This window comes from Pelodiscus sinensis, chromosome 9 (genome assembly GCF_049634645.1).
Source record: "Pelodiscus sinensis isolate JC-2024 chromosome 9, ASM4963464v1, whole genome shotgun sequence".
Classification (NCBI taxonomy): Eukaryota; Metazoa; Chordata; order Testudines; family Trionychidae; genus Pelodiscus; species Pelodiscus sinensis.
The window spans coordinates 23,240,924-23,263,342 of record NC_134719.1 but is presented as its reverse complement, the minus strand read 5'-3'; the positions used below and the strand labels follow the sequence as shown (position 1 = coordinate 23,263,342).

General features: G+C 42.4%; 1 protein-coding gene across 2 annotated transcripts in view; it reads right to left on the bottom strand.

Moving 5' to 3' along the window:
- Positions 1-22,419, bottom strand: part of TNNI3K (TNNI3 interacting kinase) — a 190,841-nt gene that overhangs the window by 5,685 nt on the left and 162,737 nt on the right. For both annotated transcript variants that reach the window (XM_006130399.4, XM_075936240.1), the window contains 3 exons: positions 22,177-22,236; positions 20,407-20,576; positions 721-800 (listed from right to left, as the gene is read on the bottom strand). In XM_006130399.4, coding sequence (XP_006130461.1) covers positions 721-800; positions 20,407-20,576; positions 22,177-22,236 — 310 coding nt within the window. The remainder of the gene's footprint in view (positions 1-720; positions 801-20,406; positions 20,577-22,176; positions 22,237-22,419) is intronic.

Genomic DNA, 22,419 nt, shown 5'->3' with positions numbered 1-22,419 from the left:
TTTCTATGTACTCTAAGCACCATACATCTGTTTTTATAACTATTGTTATTTTTTATTTGCACTACAGTTGTGCCTAGAGGCTCCCTTCAGAGCTTAGGGCTACACACTTGTAATGAACAGACGGACCCTGCCCGAGAGTGCTCAGGGCTAGATTTGTCATGGCCTTTCAGTGCCTAATTGCCACTGATTTCAGTTAATACCTTTAATACCATGCCTTTCAAAATCTGGCCCTGATGGACTCAGTTAAAGACAGGCAAAAAAACAGGTAGCGACGACAAACAGCTACAAGTTGTCAGTGTAACTGTGGTGTTTAGTGGTAATAAGCAGCTGTCACAGCAAATGCCTTTTTCCAGGAATTTGCCGTTGCCTTAGATGACTATAGCCCTGTGTGCTTAAATGCATCCAGGAAGTCATCCAGGAGTCCTCCTGCCTGCACCGGATTCTAACCCCCCAGTGACTATCTGCCAGGGACTCTCCCTGTGGAAGGCAGTGACAATGCTGCACTCCCCTCCACTAAGAGCCACCCCTGACAGCCACTGGAGCTTTGGTCTCCTCTGTCAACATGGTGCAGCCCCGCAAGGATGGATCATTTTCAGCTTGGGGTGACAAATGCCTCTCATCACTCATGCCACTTAAATTCCAAGGCAAGTACCTCATCCCCAAGTACAAGTACAATTAAGCTCAGCTTTTGCTGAAGATAAGAATTCTGCGTAGACTCACCATTTCTATCAATAGGTGGGTACTGGAAATTCCTCCTCATGTCGTCCAAGGACAGGCCTTGAGAGGGGTGGTGACCAGTGCTGTAAAATTGACATGACACCTTGATTACAATGATCAGAATGAGTTGCATTGGCTTTTCCAGAAATATACTTTGAGGCAAAACTTAAACAACAACAAATAGTCTGGCAGCACCTTAAAGACTAACAAAACATGTAGGGGTATCACCAGCTTTCATGGGCACAGCCCACTTCTTCAGATGAATGTAGTTATTAAAGGTCCAGTTTCTAAATAAATAGGGGAGGGTGGGAGAGAAAGAAAAAGAAGGTAAAAAAAGAAAAAAAGGGGAAAGGAATTGTCAATTAGAATGCCCATTAATTAATTATTTATAATTAATTAATAATAATTGACTATTTCTTTCTCCTTTTTTTCCCCTTCTTTTTCCTTTTCTCCCCATCCCCTATTTATTTAGAAACTGGACCTTTAATAATTCCATTCATCTGAAGAAGTGGGTTGTGCCCTTGCAAGCTTATGATACCAACTACATGTTTTGTTAGTCTCTAAGGTGCTGCAAGACTATTTGTTGTTTTTAAATTTTTCCAGTTAAACTAACTCGGCTACCCCTCTGAAGCTTTTGAGGCAAAAGACAGTAACATAAAATATGCCTGCTATCAGCATTCACAGTAAAGCCTTTGGAATGATGGGCTCTTATTCAGGATTGTAAATCCAACACACATGCACACACAACACACATTTCCAAAGTAACTTTAGTCAAATATCTTACTTTGGTGTCACAATTGCTTGTACATTGCTATTTTAGTAGCAATTCTAAGTATCAATATTTTATACATCACTGCTATCAGGTTTCTGCAAATTAGTTTCTCTGACAAAGACCATCCCTAAGCTGTTTTTCAGTGGTACTGACCACCAGTACCACAATGCCTGTGGGTTTATTATCCTAGATCATCAAGAGCTATCAAGTAAAGACTGCCCTTTACCGGTTCTTCTCAGATAACAGGCAAACTGAAATTGAGCATACCCAGGGAAAAGAAAACAAGAAGCCCCAAGAGAACTGTATTTCCAGGGAGACATAAACGAATAATATATAGTGAGTCACTGTGGTTACAGTGACATAGCATCTTCAGGCACACTGGTGGGAGACATTGCTGGAAAGGACATTTGAAATTATTTGCAACAATGCAGTTTCCCTGGTGATTTCAATGAAGCAAGCTGCTAACTAATGGCAGGTAAGGTTGTCACAACCTGGCTGATTTTACTCCTGACAAAATTAGGTGGCTTTCGAGAATGGTTACGCATGGATAATATTTTATCCTTTAGTCTCCATTGTACCAAACCTGACTTTAAATCAGAACTTTCTCATTTAAAAAAATCTCTCTGTTTTTTTGTTAAATGACATTTCTCTTTCTAAAGGACACTGAGTAATAAAAACATAAATGGTGTTCCTTTCCTGACAGACAGATCTACTTATTTTTTGTATATATAATGATACTTGACATTTTTGTTCTGCATCAGATCAGCTTTTACAGAGTAGGGAAGGAGATAGAAGTTGGGTTTGGGAACAGCTCATCTATTTGTTTCTTTGGAGAAAAAGCTTTGCTGGGAAATACTTTTGCAGGGCATGAGGGATTTGAAATAATAGTGTAAGCGTTATCTTGAAAAACTTTATTAATTTTTTACCTTTCTGTAGCCACTTCAATCCATAATGCCTCGCAAATACTGATCACCCCACTGTGACGACTATGAGTTACATTTTACGGATGGGCAAACTGCAGTACAGAAAAGTTCAGTGGCTTGCTCAAGGCCACGTAACACATAAGCAGCAGAATTAAGAACAAAAGCCAGGACACATGACTCCTAGCACCCATACTGAACACTAGACCAGGAGTGGGCAATAAGCGGCCTGCAGGCCAGATGTGCTGTGCCCAGGGTTAGTGGGCCACCAGATGCTTTATTTACCTGTGCCTCTGCAGGTACAATGGCTCACTGCTCCCACTGGCCATGGTTCACCCTTCCTGGCCAATGGGAGCTATGGGAAGCAATGTCCAAGTATGCTGCTATTTCCTGAACCTCTTATTGGTTGGGAATGGCAAGCCTCAGCCAGCAAGAGCTGTGAGTGGCTGTACCTGTGGAGATGTGGGTAAATAAAACATCCGGCAGCCCACCAGGAGCTTAACCTCAGCAAACCACATTCAGCTCAGGGGCCGCTTATTGCTCACTCCTGCACTAGACCATACTCTGTTTTTTAGAACTCTGGACACAAATAGAGGTTTATATTTAGGTTTATATTTATTTATATAACATCCTAGTAAATATTCTGCAGCTGATCAGTGGAATCACTACATAGCCTACTAGGTTATATTCAACTGGCTTTTAACATTGTGCCTTACACCAACCTGTGTGCTTTCATTAGAGAGGGGCCTGGCCCATACCAAACAATAGCAGGGAAGGCACATTTGTGCAATTCACCAGATATAATGTGTGTTTGGGACCCAACATCTGGCATAGCTTATTTCAGCCTTGGTGCTATCTATACAGCAGGAAGTTTGAGTTAGAGCACTCTTCCTTTGACTTCCCTTACCCCTCATAAAATGAGGGTTACAGGAGTTGCAATAAGAAGTCCTCCAGCTTGCCATTATTCTAACATTATATCAAAATAACTGCTTGCTGTGTAGACGTGCACTGTTAATTTGAAATAACATCAGTTATTCTGAAATAACACTGCTGTGTAGACATAGCCTCTGTGAGTCATGCTGGTTTGAACTTTCTGTACAGAATGCTGTTTCTTCTTCTTCTGAGTTAAGAGAAATCAAAGGTCACCTTAATTACCTCAGGGTACATCTACACTGCATCCCTAGTTCGAACTAGGGATGCAAATGGAGACAATCGAAGTAGTTAATGAAGCGGGGATTTAAATATCCCGCGCTCCATTAACATGATCTCGCCAGCACGCTAGTTCGAATCACAGCTGATTTGAACCAGGAAGTGTGCTCCGGGACGCGTTAGTTTGGACTAAAGCCCTTAGTCCGAACTAATGTTACTCCTCATTTTTTGACTACTTCATTAACTACTTCGATTGTCTCCATTTGCATCCCTAGTTCGAACTAGGGATGCAGTGTAGACGTACCCTCAATGTCCTGTACTTGCAGGACTGAGAATTCTTCAGGCCAATGGCAGAAACAATATCACACAATTTAGGAGTTCCATCACACAGAATAAATATCTTATTATGACTTGCCATTATGAATAGCCATTGTCTGAAGCAACTGAGCCCTGATCTGAAGCCCCTTAAAATAAAGCCCTTCAATCAACTTCAAGAGACTTTGGATTAGGGTTTATTTGAAATGAACCATTTCTGAGCCATTCACAGAATTAAAAAGATTCACATAAGCCATTTGTTAAATAATTTTGGCCCACTAGCAAATCTGTATAGTCTATGCCTGTTCGTGGATAATACAAAATAGAAAAAGTAGCTACATTAATCAAGCTTATTGCAAATAGCTGTCCTGGCTCTAGTCTCATTGCATCTACCATGTCACAACATAGCTAACTAATACTAATAATATAGTATAATAATAACACTACAATTACTATTCCATTTTAAATCCAAATAAAAATTGGTTTGGTACTAACAAACAAAATTTTCCTTCCAAGAAGATTATACTATACAAGCAATATCTTGACTAAACTAGTTTACCTTGAATACACAAATCCAGAGCAAAATATACACCTGTGATACTATCTCAGAGGTAACATAAGCACATGGTTCAGACTGCAGCTAGTTATTCCACTGTGCACTCTTTGATAATACAGCCATTCTGTAGAAACTCTTCAGCTCCTTAGATATAGGATACTAGAAGATTTACCAGGCATTACTCAGCTTCTTGACTTGATTAATTTTTGTTTTGGGGAAAATAAAATAAAAAATGCTATGTACATGCTTCATTTAAATCGTTGCTCTGCTGTGGGGCTGGGGACGAAGGGTTCAGTATGTAGCCTGCCCCAGTGAGAGAGGACAATTAAAGCCCTCTCTTGCCACAGCAGCTTGGGGCCAGGTGAGAAGCACCTTTCCATGGCTGCTGCAGCTCCAGTAGGCACAGCCAAGGGAAGGGTGCATGTCCCCTGGTGGGGCAAGTCCAAATTCATCTCTTTCCTGTGCTTCCCACCCAGAGTGAGGAATGCAGCAAACTATGCACTTTCCTCTCACTCCCTGAAGAAGGGAAATAGCCAGTAATGTCCACATATGAATTGGAGGGCAGTGGGGTGGGGAGCGTCAGCCCCCAGGTACCATCTCTAAAGGGTGCCTTGGTGGTGGGAGGCTTGGAGGTGGCATAGTCCTGGATGTGTGCCTGGTGATTCTGTTCTTTTTCTGTATGGTTTTATGAGAAGCAATCCCACATTCCAGGCACATCCCATTTTCCTAGCACAACCAAACCCTGACCTTGCTTAAAGTTATGATACGAGGAAGCTACATACCAAATGTGGTGGTCCTAGCTCTTACTGTTTAGGAGTTCTTGAACAAACAGACAGACAGACAGACAAAGTCTCTCAAATATATAATAGATTGCTGGGGTAGCACCCTTCTTAACCCTGATTATAAGCCTTTCACAGAGAGAGCTACTAGGAAAAGGAAAACTTTCCCGAACATGAAGAATTAAAAAAAACAACCCAACCTCCTTAGAATACTGGACTGATTTTTTACTTCCTTAAAAAGTAGTAAAATATTGTATTGCTATTATAGTAGCACCCAGAAGTGCTAAACAGGATTTGGACTCCATTGTGCTAGTATTTGTTCAAACACATAGTAAGAATGAGTCCTTGCCACAAAGAACTGCTAGGTATATGCAGTAGTAAAGTTTGACTTTAATCTTTTTAATGGTGTGCAAAATAAGGAGTAGATGGATGCCCATAATAATTTTCTGGTGCTTTCTGCACACTGAAATATTAGAGGATAAAAATAAAACTGAAAGTCCTTCAATTACAGTTGCAAAATTCTACTCACCTACTCATTTATTATAAAATAATATTTATTGCTGGATTGGTACATCATTCATTTTTCCTTTTTCATCATGATCTAATGTGGGTGTGCCTGTGTCTGGATTAATATTTACTCCATGAAATTTTTGCAAATTTATTTTAAACAATTTGGTTTGCAAGAAGAAAGGACAATCAGCCTATTGTTCAGGATTTAAGGTCACTATAAAAATGGATAGTTCATGGGGTAAACATTAACTATGTGTTTTAGTGAGCTAAAAAGCATAATTCCACATGCACAGCGCTGAAAATGTATCCTCAAGTCTACGATTCTCTATGAGAAAGTAAACTGAAAGGAAACCGTAGCTGGGGAATAGGTAATCTAATATTGCAAAGGTTCCCATAGGAACACACTTCTTTTATTTATACGTGTTTGGAACAGCTGCCTCATTTGGAGTCTAGCTCTTGGAAAATGCAGACAGATGCCCCTAGAGTAGAGCTGCAGTAAACTAGTCTCCCTGTTGGCAAACAAACTCTTCAAAGCTCTTGCACCTACTGTCTGTCATTTGTCTTGTATCTCACTGAACATTGTGGAGCTGAGTGCAGCTATTTTAGGCCCATAACTAACAGTCAGGCAGAAAACTGCTGAAGAACACTGGTGTAAAAGAAAAAGCCACCAGAAGAACAGGATCCGAGCGACTCCTTCCCCTGCCTTCCCCTCGACGTACAGCTGCAGAGTAGTGGGATCAGAATACAAATGCTTGATGGATATTAGGTTTTGAAGTGAGTGGTAGGCTCTCTGTGTCCATTGTGCTTTATCTCAGAAACAGATCTGGAAATGAAACAGTGATTATTTGAAGTTTGCTGTAATTATTACTAAGCCATTGTCAGAGGCTTGGAACACTCAGGGTGTGTCTAGACTACAGAGTTTTGTTGACAAAAGTGGACTTTTGTCGACAAAACTATACCTGCATCCACACTACCGCTGAGTTCTGTCGACATAACGTCGACAGAACTCAGCAGTTTTGTCGACGCTGGTAAACCTCATTTTACGAGGCATAACACCTTCTGTCGACAGAGTTTCTGTCGACAGAAGGTGTTATTGAATGGAAACTGTCCTTTGCGTCCAGACTACCATGTCGACAAAAGCAGCTTGCTTTGTCGACAGAACTCAATGTAGTCTGGACGCGCTTTGTCGACAGAAGTTTTGTCGACAGTATCTGTCGACAAAACTTCTGTCGACAGAAGCCTGTAGTCTAGACGTACCCTCACAGTTCTTTTCCCAAGTGCCTTTTCAAACAGCACCTACACCCTTAGGATCATTGTGTACTACCTTCAATTCACCCAGTTCTCAAGGGCTGAAATCCTGGTCTCATTAAGTCAGCGGAAAAAGTCTGAAACTCTGTGGTATTTTGACTTGGAAGTATAGTTAAACGATGTGCCTGCATGTCTAAGAACTTACCCCTATAAAATACACTGGGAAAATGTGTTTTTCAGGGCAAACTCTAAGAAGTACGTGTGTGCAGATATCAGAGTAAGCCACATGCCTTCTGGGTATAATGTACTATTCCACCTCGTGGCGCCAAGGCCACTTACCAAGAGAATGAGTCTGCTCTACTGCTTGGGCTAAAAGTCAGGTGTCTTTTAGCTCATGTGGTAGAGGGTCATGCACTAAGCTCCAGAAGTCCCATGTTCAGTTCTGCCTCTTGGCATTACATTAGAATATTTTATCTGCCTGCAGTTGGATATGCAAGTATGTGTACTACAGTTTTGTGACTGCACAGGTGGAGGTCCAGCTGAAAATTTGACACTCTCCCAAGCAAGCCAATTAGTTGATGTAGGAATTAATGTTTTTGTACAGTTGGACATACAGGCAGTCCCCGGGTTACGTCAGTGTGGGGTGCCTCCCCCATTGTCGCCGCCTCTGGCGGTGCGGGGGGTACTTCCTCCCAGCAGACCAGAGAGACGCGGAGCTAGCGCCACCCCCCCCCCCAGCAGACCAGGGAGACGTGGAGCGGCTTTTCTCGACGCGGAGGATGTGGGCGGCGGGACCGCGGCGCATCTCTGTGGTCCCGCCGCCCGCATCCTCCGTGGCGAGAAAAGCCACTCTGCATCTCCCTGGTCTGCTGGGGGGGGGGAGGGCGCAGCTAGTGTGCCCCCCCCAGCAGACCAGGCTTTTCTCGCCGCGGAGGACGCGGGCAGCGGGACCGCCGAGACGCGCCGCGGTCCCGCCGCCTGCGTCCTCCGTGGCAAGAAAAGTGCAGATAGTGCGCCCCCCCCAGCAGACCAGGCTTTTCTCGCCGACGCCTGGGGTAGAGCAGCTGGTGGGCTGCCAGGTTGGTCCCACAGTGCCGAGGTGTGGCGCTACTGGACCAACCCAGCAGCACCCCAGCTGCTCTGCCCCAGGTGTCCCCAAGTCAGCCGCTGCTGAAACTGATCAGTGGCTGACTACAGGAAGCCCGGGGCAGAGCAGCTCTGCCTCGGGCTTCCTGTAGTCAGCCGCTGGTCAGTTTCAGCAGCGGCTGACTTGGGAACACCTGGGGCAGAGCAGCTGGGGTGCTGCCGGATTGGTCTAGTAGCGCCGAGGAGCGGCGCTGTGGGACCAACCCAGCAGTACCCCAGCTGCTCTGCCCCAGGCGTGTCCGATTCAGCCACTGCTGGTCAGTTTCAACAGCGGCTGACTTGGGAACACCTGGGGCAGAGCAGCTGGGGTGCTGCCGGATTGGTCTAGTAGCGCCGAGGAGCGGCGCTGTGGGACCAACCCAGCAGTACCCCAGCTGCTCTGCCCCAGGCGTGTCCGATTCAGCCACTGCTGGTCAGTTTCAACAGCGGCTGAATCTGGACACCAGTTCCGACTTACATACAAATTCAACTTAAGAACAAACCTACAGTCCCTATCTTGTACATAACCCGGGGACTGCCTGTATTAGTCCTGATGCCAATGGCAGTTATTTACAGCGAACAATTGCGTGATAGAGTCAATGTTAGAATCTGGAGAATACACTTTATTCATGTCTTCTGCCTGTTGCCTATGTGAGCATGGGCTCAGGACAGGTCTACATTTACAGCCAGCAGCTGTGCCACTACAGCATGTCTGGAGTTGATGTTCTATGAGAACAGGAGAGAACTGAAAGCAGAGGTAGGTATGTTTGTGAGAGAAGCTCCTGGCTGTCATAGTGTTGTCCATGCTAGCACTTATTTTGATGTAACTTCTGTTACACAGGGAGAGTGGGGGATGGCTTATTCACACGCCTGAACAACATAAATTAACATAAGCGTCAGATACAAATAACACTCTTTTTATTGTGGATGAGAAAGAAAGGAACAAAGTGTTCCAATGCAGGGCAATATGCCAATTGCAATTCCAGTTCCAGTGAAATTTTACCCAATCTGAAATTGTTCTGTGAAAAATTTTAAAAAGGACCGTATGAGTATCTGGAGTATTGTGTCCAGTTCTGGGCCCCCAATTACAGGACGGATGTGGATGCATTGGAGAGGGTACAACGGAAAGAGACGAAAATGATTAGGGGGCTGGAACATATGACCTACGAGGAGAGGCTGAGTGAGTTGGGTCTATTTAGTTTGCAGAAGAGAAGAGTGAGGGGGGATTTGATAGCAGCCTTCAACTTCCTGAAGGGATGTTCCAAAGAGGATGGAGAGCGGCTGTTCTCAGTAGTGGCAGATGACAGAACAAGGAACAATGGTCTCAAGTTGCGGTGGGAGAGGTCCAGGTTGGATATTAGGAAAAACTATTTCACTTGGAGGGTGGTGAAGCACTGGAATGGGTTACCTAGGGAAGTAGTGGATTCTCCATCCCTAGAAGTGTTTAAGTCCCAGCTTGACAAAGCCCAGGCTGGGTTGATTTAATTGGGATTGGTCCTGCCTTGGGCAGGGGGCTGGACTTGATGGTCTTCTAAGGTCTCTTCCAGCTCTATGCTTCTATGAGAGTTCTATACCTATATACATGCTACATAAAGCAGTGATGACACCATAGCAAGTTAGCAACCTCTTTTATGTTGTTAAACAACACTGTTCAGCGTCGGTAAACTTGGCAAACAGAGAATTTACTGAAATGCTTTTGAGTTGATCTAGGCATGCAAGTGAGCCTACCTCTATCAGGCCATATCTGATACTCAGTTGGGAGAATAAACAAGGACTGATGGTTTTAAATGCTCCATAGAAACTGCATTTCAGTTCTGTACTTTCCATTTGGTCTGCCTTCAGCATATACATTTCCACAAACCTTGAGAAGCCGTTGAGTTGAAAATATCATTAACCATGGCTCTAGGACACTGACATTTTTCCAAGTGCAGGCAGAAGCTGCATTAACTAAACAGAACTTTATTTAAACTTAATTAGTCATTGGGGGATATTATTTACTTCACATCGTGTAAAAAAACAAAGGTCTGTCACCACCAGACATATCCGAATTTAGCAGATGTATTAATGGCTTCTGGCCTCTAATAAGGCTCTTCTAAAAATATGCTTTTAAGTCTTCCTTTTGTGAAACTTTGACAGGGTAATAGAATTAGATTTGCTGAATTCCACTAAGTTGCAAAGTAATGTGTCATCAGCTTCACTTACTCTTCAAATGTTTTTCTCTGGCAAAGCTCATCAATCCAGCTTTTCAACTTCTAAAACACAAAGCCATGAAACAGAAAGAGTGACTCAATCACTTGTCCAAGTGACAGAACATGAAATGTTTGTTAGCTGCCAATGGTAGGATACAGGCTGCTTGTTTTAGGTATGATTAGGGCTGGTCTGTATTTCCAGCCTCAATGTAAATATTATTCTAGAGCTGAATTGGTGTTTTGAAGCTCAGGCATGTTCCTGGGGCTCTTGCTTTCTCAACTGCTACGTGACGTGTATTACAAAGACAAAGTACTTTACTTCAGAGACTGACAGGTGCAGTTTTCTTAGAGTGCCACCACTTGCTGATGCATGGAGTGGCACTGTCTTGGCTCTGGAGGAAGTTAAGCACCAGCATCCAGTACAGGAGGGAGCAAAAATGATCTGGACAAAATAGAGAAATGGTCTAATGTAAACAGGACAAAGTTCAATAAGGACAAATGCAAAGTACTCCACTTAGGAAGGAACAATCAGTTTCACACATACAGAATGGGAAGTGATTGTCTAGGAAGGAGTACTGCTGAAAGGGATTTAGGGGTAATAATGGGCCACGAACAAGTTAAACATGAGTCAACAGTGTGACACTGTTGCAAAAAAACCAAACATGATTCCAGGATGCATTAACAGGAGTGTTGTGAGTAAGACTTGAGAAGTCATTCTTCCACTCTACTCTGCGCTAATTAGGCCTCAATTGGAGTATTGTTTCCAATTCTGGGCACCACATTTCAAGAAAGATGTGGAGAAATTGGAGAAGGTCCAGAGAAGAGCAACAAAAATGATTAAAGGTCTAGAGAGCATGAGCTATGAGGGAAGGCTGAAGGAATTGGGATTTTGTTAAGTTTAGAAAAGAGAAGATGAGAGGGGACATGATAGTAGTTTTCAAGTATCTAAAAAGGTGTTAGAAGGAAGAGAGAGAAAATTTGTACTCCTTGGCCTTTGATGATAGGATAAGAAGCAATGGGCTTAAATTGCAGTACGGGAGGTTTAGGTTGGACATAAGGAAAAACATCCTAATTGTCAGGATGGTTAAACACTGGAATAAATTGCCTAGGGAGGTTGTAGAATCTCCATCACTGGAGATATCTGAGAGACAGACATCCATCAGGGATGATCTAGACAGTGCTTGGTCCTGCTGGAGGGCAGGGGACTGGACTCGATGACCTCTTAAGGTCCCTTCCAATTCTATGATAAAGAGAAAAAAGACAGGAAGAGATTCCTGAAAAGAAGCAAGGAAAGCTGTGTCTAACCCTCAGAGCCTTAGCATTCTTCTTCATCGCTTCTCTGTGCCCCACCTTCTCTTGCACTGGAACATTTATCCTTTTCACCCATTTTCCACATTGTGTTTTTTCACGCCACCCTATATTCCTGGGTTAAGCTCTCGGGCTGTGTCTAGACTGCAGGCTTCTTTCGAAAGAGCCTCTTTCGAAAGCATCTTTCGAAAGAGCCTCTTTCGAAAGATCGCGTCTAGACAGCAGGCGGATCTTTCGATAGAGGAAATCCGCTTTTTCGAAAGAGAGCACCCAGCGAGTCTGGATGCTCTCTTTCGAAGACGGCCTCTTTACATTGTAGAACGCCTTCTTTCGAAAGAGGAACTTTCGAAAGAAGGCGTTCTTCCTCGTGAAACGAGGTTTACCGCCATCGAAAGAAAAGCCGCGTTCTTTCGAAATAATTTCGAAAGAACGCGGCTTGAGTCTGGACGCAGGGGAAGTTCTTTCGAAAAAAGGGTACTTTTTTCGAAAGAACCCCTGAGTGTGGACACGGCCTCTGTTCACCATGCAAAGTTTCTCCACAGAATGACTACAGCTTTTCTGTGAAACATCTGATAATGATCATGTTCCTCCCCTCTTTCCTGCACTTATGTTTAGCTTTGTCTTGCCCGTGTGTCTGTCTTTAGGTTAGATTTTTGGGGCTAGCTCACCCACAGGATAAAGTAATGTATATTTGTGGTCCTAGCTACATTAATACTAATTCATAATTTATAATCAACTCTCCTACTTGTGGACAATCATACTAGGGGCAAAGATTAGTGTCAAACATAAAAGATAAACATAAATAGAAAGACATATATGAAGTGAACATAGTGTAACCACCAACAGGCAGTTTTGAACTTGAGACCTCTGAAGTTTAGTATAGTAGCCTCTATCTTCTGAGCTAAAAACCAGCTGGGTCGCAGCCCTTGCTATAGAGGTCTCTTGTTCTTATCTGTTGCTGTGGTCATAGGTTCCACTGCATTGGACAGTGAACACTAGGTGTGTGGGTTACAATAGCAACCCCTTTGAGTATCTGCATGTAGCAGGGTGTAGCTCCAACAAGTCTTGGGGGGAAACTTGGCTTGTATAGCATGTCACAAAATTAATGCATTAGCCTAGAGAAATGGCACAAGCTCCTCAGGTCTAGCTAACTGCGTTTTATGCAGAATAAGTTGGTGGCAGTTATAGCAAAACTAGCTTCAGGGAGCTTTGTATCCCTGGTTTGGGATCTGATCTCTGCCAGGCCAAACTCCAGGCTAAAGTGAGTGTAGCATTGGCAGGGGAGATCCTCAAACTGGCTGAAGGGCTGCTTTCAACTTTCAGCTCAAAGCAGCCAGAGGGGACTGAGAAGTTCATGAATTTTAAATACTTAACCTCCCCTCCAAACTGCTGATAATTCAGTTGTTTTGAGAGGAAGACTGAAACACAAGTGTACACATGCATGAAAAGTAACAACCATGTACTGTATCATGGCCCTGATTTCACAGGAGGCAGAAAAGGCAAATAATTAAAGCTGTTCATCCTTAGAACATTTTTCTTAGCCCCTCCATATAGACACTTCACTATAAGGATGACTTGACAATTTGTTGTCAATTGGGTAAAAGATTATAGCAAACTACTAGAATAACAGAAACCAATGGTAATACATCATTTAAGGCAGCCACTCCAGATAGCTAGTTTGGAGTGGGGGTTGGAAACAGCAGCTTAAGGAAAGCAGAAGCAAAGATAAAGCTTGGAAAAACGACCTTCCCCTAGATAAAAATGTAAGGCCCTTTCTTTAGGGATGATGTAGAGATATATTTCAGCTTGTCTTTTCTTTCCTGTTTTGTATTCTTTATAATTGTTGGTAAAGGACAGAACTCTGAGCCTTACTCTGCATGGACAGCTACCTAGTAAAAGTTCTATAGTGCCAGGGATAGGAAGAGGCTGGAGGGTTGGGTGATGTAGTGCTGGTGTTTTAGTCCCTGCTGGACCATTGCTTGCCCTAGAAGGAAAGGGCTATTTAACAAAACTGAGAAGAGTCTTTTTGCTGGAGGAAATTTTTCATTCAAATTGCCTTGGTCTTGCATAGTTGCTTCCTGGATGGATCATCTTTCCTTTTCTAGCCTGTGCTGAGTCACTGCGAGTAGAATCGCCCACCCCATTCATACCAAGTTCTGGAAGCATGCTTCTGGCATGATTCCCCTGTCCAGAATGAATAGGGAATTCATTTAGTACCATGATTGGTCGCATCATACTCTACATAGAAATCTTTGGCTACTGGAGTTGGCTTATAGCATAGCTTCAGATGAATCTCCACCTGTTTGCAACCAATCCCTAAGAATTTCACACAATTCAAAGAAAATGATAATGAAAATCATTCTGAATCATGCGAACTCCATTGGATCTGGGGTCCACTTAGAATAAGAGGAATGTTTTTCTTCTGAAAATTTGCCCTTATATGAGAAGTGCTAAAGATGCAAAGAAGTAGAAAATCAACTATTAAAGCTTCTAATATGTGATGGGTTGATACATTAAGCAGCCTGATTAGACAGGCAATCAGAATGCATTGCTATTTCACCCAATTCATTATGAGGGCACTGTGACCTGCCTCTTATTACTTCACACATAGTAACAGCTGCTATGCAGGAGAGAGACTCACTAAACACAAACACTAAAGTTACAAGGCAAGAAGCAAGCAAATAACTTCAGTGTCATGCCTGTTTAACTCCATGTACGGAACAGGGAGCTTTCATTAGATGAATTGTCTCAGATGTGTTACTGCACTGCACACTGCATAGTATTTCAGAGACTATGAATTGGTCAAAACTGAGAAAGTAGAATAGCTGGAGAAATATTCCAGTGGAATGCAGCCAGACATGGAGAACCCCTGTCTATCTCCCATTTTCAAAAATGTAAACCTTCAGAAGCTATTGTCATTAGAAAGTCAAGTCATTCATCATCTCAGTATGTTGTATAATTGGAAAACTGCAGAAACGAGTCCCATTTCATTGTACATTTTGCTTCTAGGTGAATCTTTCTCAGTTCTATTTATAAGGTTGGATTTAGTTAATTTGTGTTGCAGAGAATTTGAGGTGGGGAACTTTATATAACCCTTTGGGTTACAGAGAAACCCATTTCAGTGAACTAACAAGTGTGGTTGGCATATTGAGAACACTTAATTACAGGAGCAGGCTGTAGCAATAGCTTCTTTACTCTCTTGGGTGTCTGCCTGTAACCTAAATATGTCGCTCCCTCATTCTTTTCATGCAAAACTACTAAATTCCACAGCAACATCTGATCCGTTGCAGAAGAAGGATTAAGCCAGGGTCTTCCTTTCTTCCTTATGACCCCAGTCTCCACCTTCACTCCCGTCTCATGTTCAAAGTAGATCTTTTATTTCACCAGATGAGGATTTTTATTTTTAATATAGAAAGCCTTCACATCTAAGTACCAGTGTGCATTCCCTCTCTCCATCCCCGCCCCAGGTCCCCAAATAAGCAGTAGTTTTTAATTTGGTATTCCAAGCCACTACTTTAACCCCTTCCAGCTCAGGCCTTTCACTCCCCATAAGAGCAGGAGGGTAGGATGCCCAAGTGATTTCTCTGTTTTGGTTTTTGACTGCTTGGTGGTGCTAGAGAGTAAAGCATAAATCTGTGTCTTCTAGCAGAAATTAAGAGTGTCATTTCATTTCAGCAGTGTTCTCAGTCCCCATGAGACTGAGAAGGAAGATTGTTAAATTTGCCCTGAAACACAGGTCTTCCAAGAAGATAGCACAAACTCAGATCTCACGATAGCCACAGAAAAATCTGTAATGGTTTCTCTTATTTAGGGAAATATGACACATACATTAACATCAGTCCTTACAGCATTTACTATTCCACTGCTTTGATTTCATTGTAGCATATAATAGGGGTGAAGTTCTGGCTCCACTGATGTCATTGGCGTTTTACTATTACTGTCATGGGGGTCTCTTTTGTCTCCTGAACACTAAGGACTAAATGTTCATTCTAGACTACACAGAGTCCTGGGCAACCCAGGAGCAGTCCGAAGAAACCCAGAGATTTGGACACACACATCTGCAGGCACAATTCCTTCGCTGCTTTCTCCTTCTGATAGGGGGAAGGAGACAGAATCAGCAGAGTATTTTGCTCCTAGTTACTAGCAGGAGCAAATTGCAATCCCTTCCTTTCTACTACACATTGGGGACAGCCAAGACTCCACCCAGTCTGGGGATGTGTTCAGCCACACAATACCCAAGGTCAAATGGTCCCCACAGGTTGTGTTGTTCAAGCCACAGTCTAGCCCTGCCCACAACATTTAACATCAGTACAACATCATTAGCCCAATAGCTGTAACTTCCACCCTTGTGCCTCACTCAGTCCTTTCATTTTGATAAGCAGAGAATTTAAATTAAAACAAACTAACAAGCAAACAAAACAACAACAACAAAACAAAACAAAAAAGAAAAGAAAAGAAAAGAAAAGAGAGTCTGGCAATAATAAAGCATATTGTAAAATTACAGCAGGCCTCTTTGGTGTGCAGCCTCCTCCCACTATCTGAACCCTTTGTCTGCTGGAGTGCAAGCTGTTCAGGGCAGGAAGCAAGGAATTTTTTGTGTCTGAGAAATCCAAATTTAGTAAGCACATATATACCTACTTACCTACCTACCATTACTGATCCTCTACTGGAGATGATGGTATTTTATTGCCGTCGCAAAATGCCACTTTGAGCAGATGGTGTTCACATACCACCCCAGATAATAGCTACATACTTCTTATTAAAATAAGCAAGGGTGGAGGAAGGTTTCCTGGCAACACAAATAATAACAACTTTCTTCCCAAGCCTGGCTGTTTTTAGAGTTCCCTGAAACAACGACAGTCTCTGCCTCTCGTGTTCCCGCTGGCCAGAAGGCCATGCCCACATCTCTGATATCCTGGCAGAGTTAACAATCAAAGTTTGTCCCAGGGAGTCAGTGGCATTTACTCAGCAGCTCTATACAGGGTTTTGTGGCCTGCTAACTGGGTGAGCCACTAGAAAATCCCTGACTTCATCAGAGATGGTAGAGCCTACCAGCTGCTTTCAATCAATGTGACTCACATGAACTCAGCACCCTCTAGTGGCAATCTAATATAGAGATGAAACAAAAGACAGGACTATGTAGCACTTTAAAGACTAACAAGATGGTTTATTAGATGATGAGCTTTCGTGGCCCACGAAAGCTCATCATCTAATAAACTATCTTGTTAGTCTTTAAAGTGCTACATAGTCCTGTATTTTGTTTCAGCTACACCAGACTAACACGGCTACATTTCTATCACTAATATATAGATGTATATGATTCTGATACTGTCTTGGTACTTTAGCTCAGTGTTTCTCAACCTTTTTTTCAATAAAATACCCCTTTAATATATATATATATTAGTACCCCCAGTACCTACAGTTTTCAGACACACACAATTTTTTCCTACCATTGCAAAACATTTGTTTAAACAACTTAATCGTAGCTGGGTGGGCGATTAAATTTTTGGGTGTAAAAAGTACAAAAATAATAAAGTGCTGTAAAACTTAAAACAAAAATTCAGTTTTCTCCAAATTTCAGTTGTGTTGCCGTATCCCCCAGACTTCTCTCGAGTACCCCTGAGGATACTCGTACCACTAGTTGAGAAACGCTGCTTTAGCTCAAGCAAGCTCAAACTAGCCACAATTCCTGTAATAAGAAATTACATCATAGGACCACGAAGCCTATTTTCAAAGACTAAACAGTGCTTCCATGCTAAGAAAAAAACTTGACAGCCTATATGTAACAGCGCCAATTGGTGACTCCCACCACAGTAGTATTGATGGGCTTGTCAGCAATCTAAACTGGCTTTTCCATCTTGAAGTCAGAAGCCTCTGTGGTTGTAGTTTGCACATACTTTATTAATTATTCACCATTGTTTTTGCAAAGATAAACGTTTTGATTGCTCAACTTTTTCCTCACTTAGAATTTCAAATGCAAGTAATAAACTATAATGTAGAAACCAGTTCCCACAGGCCCACTGGCTGGGAGTAGAAATGCAAGTCTCTCTCCTAAGCACTCGCAACCAATGGGCAGTCATCATTCTTTGTTGTCTTATAGTAGTAGCAGTGTTGTCATGTCTGCCATCATGACAGGCAGCTGTTTAAATCCCTCCATGACCATTTTTTTAAAATCATGAACAAAACCAATATTAATATTAGATTGTGAACCTTTCAGAATGAAGGATCCATTTGCGGCCTACTCAACCAGATGGAGTCTATAACTTTCTGAAATACCTTTGACTCATCATATTGTTGTGGAAACAATGAGGAATCCTGTAGCACCTTAAAGACTAACAGATTTATTTGGGCATAAGCTTTTGTGGGCAAAAACCTACTTTGTCAGATGCACATGTTGTTTTTGCTACCCCTCTGATACTTGTCATACAGTGGTGGGACTATCTGAGAAGCTAAGACTCTAAAATGTTTTTCAAACTTAATGTAGCAGCAACACCAGTTATGTTTCATATGATTATTTACTCATGGTAATGATGCCCACTACTTAAAAGGGCTGACAAAAGGGGTGCTGTGGTCATTATGAATAAGTTGGACTATGAACAGGAGGCAGCTAGACAACTCTCCAACACCACATTTTACAGACCTCTCTCCTCTGATATCTCTTCAGAATACCAAAAGAAACTACATCATCTTCTAAAGGAACTCCCTGCCTCTACTTTAGACCAAATTCACACAAACACACCTTCTGAACCCCAACCAGGTTTATTCTATTTACTTTCCAAAATCCATAAACCTGGAAACCCCAGATGTCCCATCATTTCAGGTATTGGCACACTCACTACCGGATTATCCAGCTATGTAGACTCCCTCCTCAAACCCTATGTTACCAATACTCTTAGCTATCTCTGAGATACCACTGACTTCCTGAGGAAATTACAAAACATCGAGTCCCTTCCTGATAACACTGACCCTGCCACCAAAAGCTCTCTACACCAATATTCCACATGAAGATGGTCTACAAGCAATTAGAAATACTATCCCAGAGATTACCACAGCAAATCTGGTAGCAGATCTATGTGACCTTGTTCTTACCCACAATTATTTCCAATCTGGGGACAACTTATACCTCCAGATCAGTGGCACAGCTATGGTTACCCGCATGGCCCCACAGTATGCTAACATCTTTATGGCTGACTTAGAACAACATTTCCTCAACTCCCGTCCCCTATTACTCCTCCTTTACTTATGCTACATCAATGGCATCTTTATCATTTGGACCCACGGTCAAAAAATACTGGACGAATTCCACAGAGATTATAACAACCTACACCTCACCATCAATCTCATCCTAGACCATTCAACATGAGAGATCCATTTCCTGGACACCACAGCACAAATCACTGATGGCAAAATCAATACCACTCTCGATAGGAAGCCCACTGACTGCTACACTTACTTACATACTTCCAGCTTCCATCCAGGACACACCATATGATCCATCATCTATAGCCAAGCCCTTAGATACAACCACATCTGCTCCGATACCACTGACAGAGACCAAAAACTTCAAGATCTCTACCAAGCATTCGTAAAACTCAATTACTCACCAGGGGAGTAAAAAAACAGATTGAAAGGGCCAGACGAATACCCAGCTACTTCTAGATAGGCCCAATAAAATCAAATATAGGATACCACTTGTTATTACCTATAGCTCCCAACTCAAACCCAACCCTTCCAGTGCATTATCAAAAACCTACAACCTATACCAGAACAGGATGCTACACTCTGGGAGGTTCCGGGTAACAGACCTATACTCTCCCATAGACAACCACCTAATCTCGGGAAGATTCTTACCAACAGCCACAGGGCATACCACATTAAAACTAACCCTGGAACTTTTCCTTGCAACAAACCCCGTTGCCAGCTTTGTCCACATAATTACTCCGGAGACACCATCACTGAACCTAACCATGTCAGTTATATGATCAACGGCTCATATTCCTGTATGTCCAGCAATGTAATATATGCCATCATGTGCCAGCAATGTCTCTCTGTGATGTATACTGGACAAACTGGTCAGTCACTTCACCAGAGAATCAACGTTCACAAATCAGACATCTCCACACAGAGAAATCTGTTAGCCAACATTTCGACCAAACTGGCCATTCACTTAAAGGCCTGACAACATGCATCTTACTTCAAAGAGACTTTAACACCAGATGACAGAGGAAGACTTCAGAACTTTTATTTATGCTAAAATTCGACACATTGCGGATGGGCCTTAATTTACATGATAATTACCTTACACATTACAAAGACAGCCTCCCCACCTTTTGATATTCATAGTAACTCCAGATTACCCACTTAATTGACTCTTACAATAAGCAATTTCCTCCTTCCTTGTCTCTTCCTTGTACCCTTGTCCCCACCTTCTATTCTATGTGGCTGATTCGTTACTGTATAATTTGTTTTCTTTGTCATTGTATCCCTCTGTTATATAATGGTCATGCCAATTCACTTTCAGAATATGATCTGAAGAAGTGGGTGTGCCCCATGAAAGCTCATCACTTAATAAACCACCTTGTTAGTCTTTAAAGTGCTACATGACTGCTTTTTTGTTTTACCAAGATCAGACTAACATGGCTACCTCTCTGTTACTTAAAAGGAGTTTTCCAAACACCCAAGAAGGGTGGTCACTGATCTGGGAATCTCACAGTTGATAGAAGATGATGGACATCTCCTTGGATGCACTCTCTTGATGATGTCCACTATATCTGTCCCATAATGAAACTTAATCCACCCTCAAAGGGTTGTCACTTACCTTTGTGACCAAACAGCATACGCTCTTGCATTCAAGGCATATTCTAGCTCAAAACGGCTACGTAAAGCTGCAACATGGCTCCGACCTGGGCCTCCTCGTGCAACGAGGCAATCAGAAGAAGAGGAAGGAGACAGAGAGCCACTGCTGTTGCTGGAGGCTGGAGACATCAACTGGATTAAAAAAGGAGATTGTCGACATTTATTCATTAGCCTTACAGTGTTAAAGAGGTTTCAGTGCACTGAGCAGGTGCAATAGAACACAAGCATTTTATTACAGTTCTAGATTTTCTTTATTCCCCTCTTCCTTATTAGTATTTTATGTCCCTTCTTTCTTCTACCGCACTGGCTGAAAAACGCAGTGCCTTCTGACTTTGATCAGTGGCAGAGGAGAGCTGCATGCAGCTTGCTGAGGGAAGTAGTAAATTCATCATCTCTTGGAGTCTTTAAATCAAGATTGGATGCATTTCTAAAAGATATGCTCTAGTTCAGCTGTGAGTTATTGGGCTTGATAGTGTTCACTTACATAGCAGGGAAGAGTAATTCCTTCCACTTCAGGAATTGCTGGGTGAATTTCTATGGCCTGTGTTCTACAGGAAGTTATGCAAGGTGAACAGAGCCATCACGCCTGGCCTTATAATTCACAAATCTTCAAGTACAAACCCAGAATAGCAGGGCAGGCGTCTAGTGTTAGGAGGCATTTAAAAGTTTAATCAGGAATCAAATTACTTTCTGAGTGAGGGAGAGAGGAAACAGAAGGGACAAAAACATCTTATCACCCCAGATTTCATCCTTTGTTGCCTGTTGCACTTAACAACTCTCCAAAGATTTTGTTTTTAAAAAATCTCCTAAAGAAGGGTTTGCCATGGAGACAATGGAGCTTAAGACTAACTCCTTAGATAAATAAAGTTTCTTTTTTATGGTTCATAGCCCACATATCATCCTGCATGCACTGCTGCCTACGTACCACAGAAGCCAGGTCTCCCATGAGACAGCACAGTTACTTGTGATAAAGTACTTCACTTGTTTTGAAAACTTAAAAGCCTCCACCTACACATAAAGCAACCAGCTGCAGTCAGAGCATGAAGAAATCTAATAGATTATGGGAGTCTGTGCTGACCCTTTAGTTCAAGAGCAGTGATACATTTTAAAGAAAAGGGAGTATTTTTATAATTCTTGTCATGCGCATGCGGGTACGTGTGCACTCACAGAGCAAATGTTAATTTAGGAACAGGAATCAGGCTCACTTCTCCTCTGATCAATTATCTTCATTAGGCTGAATGCTGATAGATCTAATTATTTATTAGCCACAGAGAAAAGAAGCAATGTAACTTTGTATTTCTCTTTTTATGTTTCTCTTTTAATTCTCCTCCCTAAAATCCATGTTAGACTCTTCTTTCTAGCCAGGCAGACCTGGGATTCCCAGATGGGGAAAAGTGGGTCTGCCTAAGACTAGTGCAAGATACATCCCTGCAATGCTGAACAGTTTCTCTGCAGCATGACCGTCTCTGGAAATGGAAGGAGCCAAGAGCAAGTGAGAGACCTGATTTCAAATTATACTCTGTCAGGCTGGCCTTTGGCCTTCTTCTTCGGGCACTCATGGGGTTATTGTTTGCTGTAGCACCTTAAACTTTAATGAGGGAAGTTACAACTGGGTGAATCGGGTCAGCAAATTCTATGGCCTCTTTCACATTTGAGGTGCTCTCCAACTTGCATTCACACTTGCTCATTTGGTGCATGCATATTACTTAACTGCAGAAGCTTATAGCTTTACCTCAATATTGCACAGGCATTCCTCTAATTTTGTAACTACTTCAGAAAATTCGGGCCTTCCCTGTAAATACAAGAAAGAGAAAGAAGATACACTTCGTATTGCACATTGCAGAGAGACTGGTAGCTGCAGTTTTGATTATTAAAATGTGGATATTTGTGTTTGTAGGAGACCCTGAGTAGGGAAGATGATGCCATTTAGATATAAACTGCTCGCATACGGACTGACTATTCTAACTTCCCATCT